This window comes from Solenopsis invicta, chromosome 1 (assembly GCF_016802725.1).
Source record: "Solenopsis invicta isolate M01_SB chromosome 1, UNIL_Sinv_3.0, whole genome shotgun sequence".
Lineage (NCBI taxonomy): Eukaryota > Metazoa > Arthropoda > Insecta > Hymenoptera > Formicidae > Solenopsis > Solenopsis invicta.
The window spans coordinates 5625016-5630006 of NC_052664.1; the positions used below are offsets into that span (position 1 = coordinate 5625016).

Here is a 4991-nt window from a genome sequence, read left to right on the forward strand (position 1 = left end):
AGATGAAAAATAAGTAAAAAAATTAATATTAAATAAACATTAAATAAATATTGAATAAACATTTAAAAAATGCTTACTAAAATCATTTTTTCAATTAAATAATTCATGAAAAATAAATACTTAAACAATATTAAATAAATAGTTAAAAAATGTTTATTAAAAAAAGTAAATAATAAATATTAAATTAATATTCAATAAATGTAAAATTAATGTTTTTGAAATTGTTGTTTCAAATAAAAAATTAATATAAAATGAATATAAATTAATATAAAATGAATATAAAATAAATGTTAAGTAAATGTTAAATTAATGTTTTTATAAACGGTTTTTTTAAATAAAAAATTAATTGTAAAATAAATATTAAATTGATGTTGAATAAATGTTAAATTAATGTTTTTAAAACATGTTTATTCAAATAAAAAATTAATGTAAAATAAATATTAAATTAATATTGAATAAATGTTAAATTAATGTTTTTAAAAAATGTTTTTTTAAATGATAAATTAATGTGAAATAAATATTAAATTAATGTTTAATAAATGTTAAATTAATATTTAAAAAAAATGTTTTTTTAAATAAAAAATTAATGTGAAATAAATATTAAATAAACGTTAAATAAACATTTTTCCAAATCATTATTTTAAATATTTAATTAATGTTAAATAAATATTTAATAAATATTTAATAAATATTTTTGTTATAATGAATTGTACAATGAAAAATTAATATTAAATAAATATTTAAAAAATATTGTGTGCTGATTGGGTTATTGAATTTTTGCTGAAATTTATGACTCAGCACATGTTGTTGGCACTTGCTCTCATGTTGCTCTTTTTGTACAGCGATAAACCGTTGACAGCAAATACGCAGTATATTGGCAGCAAAATGTGCTGAATTCATATGATGTCAAACCAAAGGCAAATGACACACACCTGAGACACACACCTTGTTCTAAATTTGCTGAAAACTAATGCCCTTTGTTTTCGGCAACATTACAGCAACAACACAGACAGATGGCTATCAGAGCATTTATCTATAAAGGATACTGCATATTTTATATGGAAAAAGTGGCTTTAGTCTATTTGATCAACATGATTTTTTGTACCAATTTGGTTTAAATTCAAATATGTTTTAGGTACAATCAAAAGTTTTCTTAAACAAAAAGTCTAAAAATTAGTAATTTAAAAGAAAGATGATTTGAAGTGAATACTATTGAAGTTGAAGGAATGTTTTTAAATACATCAAATCCTTTCTGCCATATATGCGTGTACATATGTGTGTATGAACTAGGAAAATATATTAATAGTTTATTGTATCTACAAAGTATCAATTAAAGGATAATAAGTTTATAAAGCAAAGACTGGCAGTAGTATTGTTTAAAAATATGTAATTTTTATTACAACGTAAATTTGTACACATAACGTTTTTCTTTTTAATAAAAACTAAAAACACAATGACTACGTTACTAAATTAACTTATCTTCCCGTACTATCAAGATGTATCATAAAAACAATTATTTTGCAGGCGATATCGGAAGTATATGTGGCGTCTTTATCGGCTTCAGTTTCATCAGCGTAGTGGAACTTATTTACTTCTTCATACTCGTATTTCGCAACTTGCTCCGTAAAAAATCAATTTTACAGAAAGACGATGATCATAAGGACAAGGTCTTATCACTTCAAGATCAAACCATACAGCCAATATATTGGAATGAACTAGTACCACGATCTTGGTTTTCGGCAAAATACGGCTTTTCCACTGATAAAGCTAAATATTAACAGTCAAATTGTCATTCAGAAAATTCTCAAATCGGAATAATTCCATTTTTTATTAATTATATTACCAAAAATAATTAAACATTTGAAACACTTAAAAAATGTTTAACATGTTCTCTTATAGCACACTGCTATTATTTGTCGTCATTTTTGACACCAAAGTGACATCAAACATGTCAAAATGACAACAAATAATGCAGTGTGTTATAGGAGTTACTAGTAAACAAAAAGTTGAATCAAAATCTTAGGTGAAAATGATTGGCAAAGATTGTTATTGTATACATTAGAGACTCTCTAATAAGAGTCGCGACACGAGCCGACTTTTGTAGGCTGGGTAGTAGTATGGTTGATCTCCAAGATAGAGAGGGAAATATGTTGTATTTCTCTGTTTAATATACACACCTCTGTCTACATTTACATCTCTCGATCAAATATTTCGTACCAATCAAAGTGGTCCCCTTATGTCGCGACTTTTATTAGAGGGTCTCTAGTATACATAACTTAATATATATTTACATACGTAAACACGATTCTTGTAAACACCGATTTATTAGTCACAGATCAATTTTACAAATCACCTTTTGGGTAGAAGTTTATCCAATATACAGAACAAACGTAATTATAAATTTACTGAAAAGGAAAAAAGGGTTTTTGAGCGTTTTTGAGAATAGCAATAAAATTGTACAAAACTATAAATAACTACGGCATTTTTAATTGTAAAAAAAGCACAAATTAATGATCATAGATTTTAAACACTAATAAGTGGCACAAAACAAAGTTTTATTATTACTATAAAATATAAATAATTAATGAGAAAGAACAAATGTGAGTCAGACGCTGTTTTTAGTGCGTATAAAAATATGATATTTATTAAGTTTCCATTAACTTTCGTACGTTTCGACCTGAGTTTAGATCATCTTCAGTGGTAAACAAAGATTGAAGTATCCAAGCAGAACAACAAGTCAAAATGATATTAAAGTGATTCACAATTGTGTCAAAATGACATCAAAATGAATCGTAATTGATTGAAAAGTGACTTTTAATGATCATTTTGCAGTTACTTTGACATTATTTTAACGTCGTGATGACTCCCTATTCTGCTTGGGGTATTCCTTATCACATGGCGTAATTAGGTGTTTTGTCTCTGTCCGTCACTAATGGGTGTTCCCGTGTGAAAATATCTTCGATTTCTAAGAAGTAACGGTCAATATGCTTTGGTTGTAAATTCGTATTACACAGTATTTTTACTCAATCATTATGTGAAACGAGGCAAAAGGTTCACAAACTACGCAAGCTTACTCAATAGTATGGATTAGACACTGATATAAATTAAATTAAATTAAGTTGATGATAATACAATTGTTTAAAATATTTCACGACTTAGAGCGTTGTAACAGTGTTACTTGTCAGCATCACGGTCAGAGCTGTACAGTTTTCAGACGTTAGTTACTAAGCAGTAGAGAAAGCGAAATTGAGCGGGGATGGAAAAGTTTACAAACAATAGGTCGAAAATTAAAATCTTTCGAAGATACAAGTATAGGCATGATGTAGGTACTCAGTGTCCGCTTGCCTGTTAAGGCCATTATCTTGGCACTTTATATATAACATTTCTGAAATCAAGCGCCCCAAGAAACACTCTTTGTCAAGGATTAAAACATTCTCTTAGTCAAGTCGTGTTCATTATTGATTCTATATTCTATGACTAGTGATTGTATTGGTATTCCATTTTATGTGATTCTTATGTTCTGATATTTTGGTTTTTAATTGTCTTCATGTTTGCCCCACATATGAAGCATCACATTCCTTGCATAGAATCTTATAGACCACATTTTTTTGAGACGTTTGAAAGATATAAAAAAAAGTTTCGAATAAAAGTTTTATGGATTTTTATGTATTTTATAACTGCTCAGATTTTTCTAAAATGCCATTTTTTTCGAAATCTTCCTTCTCTTCTAAAGTTCTGCAAAATTCAAAATTTATCTTATATTAAAACTTATAGCATATTTAACACCGCATTTAAACATGTATAATAAAGTTATAGTCCGAAGACACATTTTTGAGAAATAAACTAAAAATATTTATATCGTTATACATGTGTCCCATCCATATCCGCTTTATGGCCTCTATTGTTGCCTCATATTGCGAGTTGCTATGATTAAGTTAGGTTGTCTACTTTAAACAAATGAATTTGAAAACAGAACCACGACAATGTCTTTTGTAATATTCATTATAACATCCGTTTAAAAATAATCATTACCAGTCCTACTTATATAAAGATTGTAACATATAATATATAAATTAAGTATTGCATTAAAGGCTGGTCTAAAGGCAACAATGAGTTGCAAGGCGTAGTTGCAAATCGCTAGTTGTCAGTCATAAGTTGTAAGTAATTTTAACGTCTAATCCACATTTGAATGTCAAGATTGTCGAAAGGTGCAAATTGAAAGTTTGATTAAACGAAATATGTAAACACCAGACGTTCAAGATATCACTATCAAAAATTGTCCTACCACAAATCACGTTTATCGTAATTCTCGCCACGCTCCACCACGCTCTTTCAATTCACTTTATAGGGTTAAGGTGGTGCGATCGCCAGTTGCTATCGCCAAAGTTAAAAGTTGGCCAACTCTCTTGCCACCGGAAATAGCGCTAGTTGCCATTCTTTGCAACTAGCGATAAGCGTTTTCAACTCATTGTAGAACAGCCTTAAGAATTACAGTAGTCACGCTTAAATCAAGAGGCGCGGTCGCGTCTCGTGCCAATTAAAAAAAAAAGCGAAAAAGATCGACGCCTCTTTCACGCGAGTCAGCGAGTTTAAGCATAACGAGATTATCAGATCTAAACAACGGCTACACCGATCAAGTTCAAAGTCGTCTCATTCGATAGCTTGGGAAAAATTGCATATATAAAAGTGTTTTTATTTTTTCTCTCCGTGCCGTACGAGCGAAGATATCGAGATGCAAATTCTAATCTCTACATTTTTCTGTAAGATACGTCTCCTTGGTCGTCGCCCTCAGGAATTCTCCCTTTCACATTTTCGACACAGTGTGGCGCTCGCTATTACACTATTGAGGGCTAGGGCCTCGTAATTAATTGAGCTGCACGGTTAATGAGGGAAACAGAGTTTATTGTATTGTGCTACAAGAGTCAAGACGCACGCGTATGAACAGATACAGACAGATACTCTACTACTACGGTATATATCGCAAGTTAAGC

General features: G+C 29.5%; 1 protein-coding gene across 1 annotated transcript in view; it reads left to right on the plus strand.

Moving 5' to 3' along the window:
- LOC120357060 overlaps positions 1-3719 on the plus strand; it is a 21367-nt gene extending 17648 nt beyond the window's left edge. The window contains exon 3 of the mRNA XM_039446446.1: positions 1525-3719. Within this exon, the coding sequence (XP_039302380.1) occupies positions 1525-1778 (254 nt within the window). The 3' untranslated portion in view covers positions 1779-3719. The remainder of the gene's footprint in view (positions 1-1524) is intronic.
- The last annotated feature ends 1272 nt before the right edge of the window (positions 3720-4991 follow it).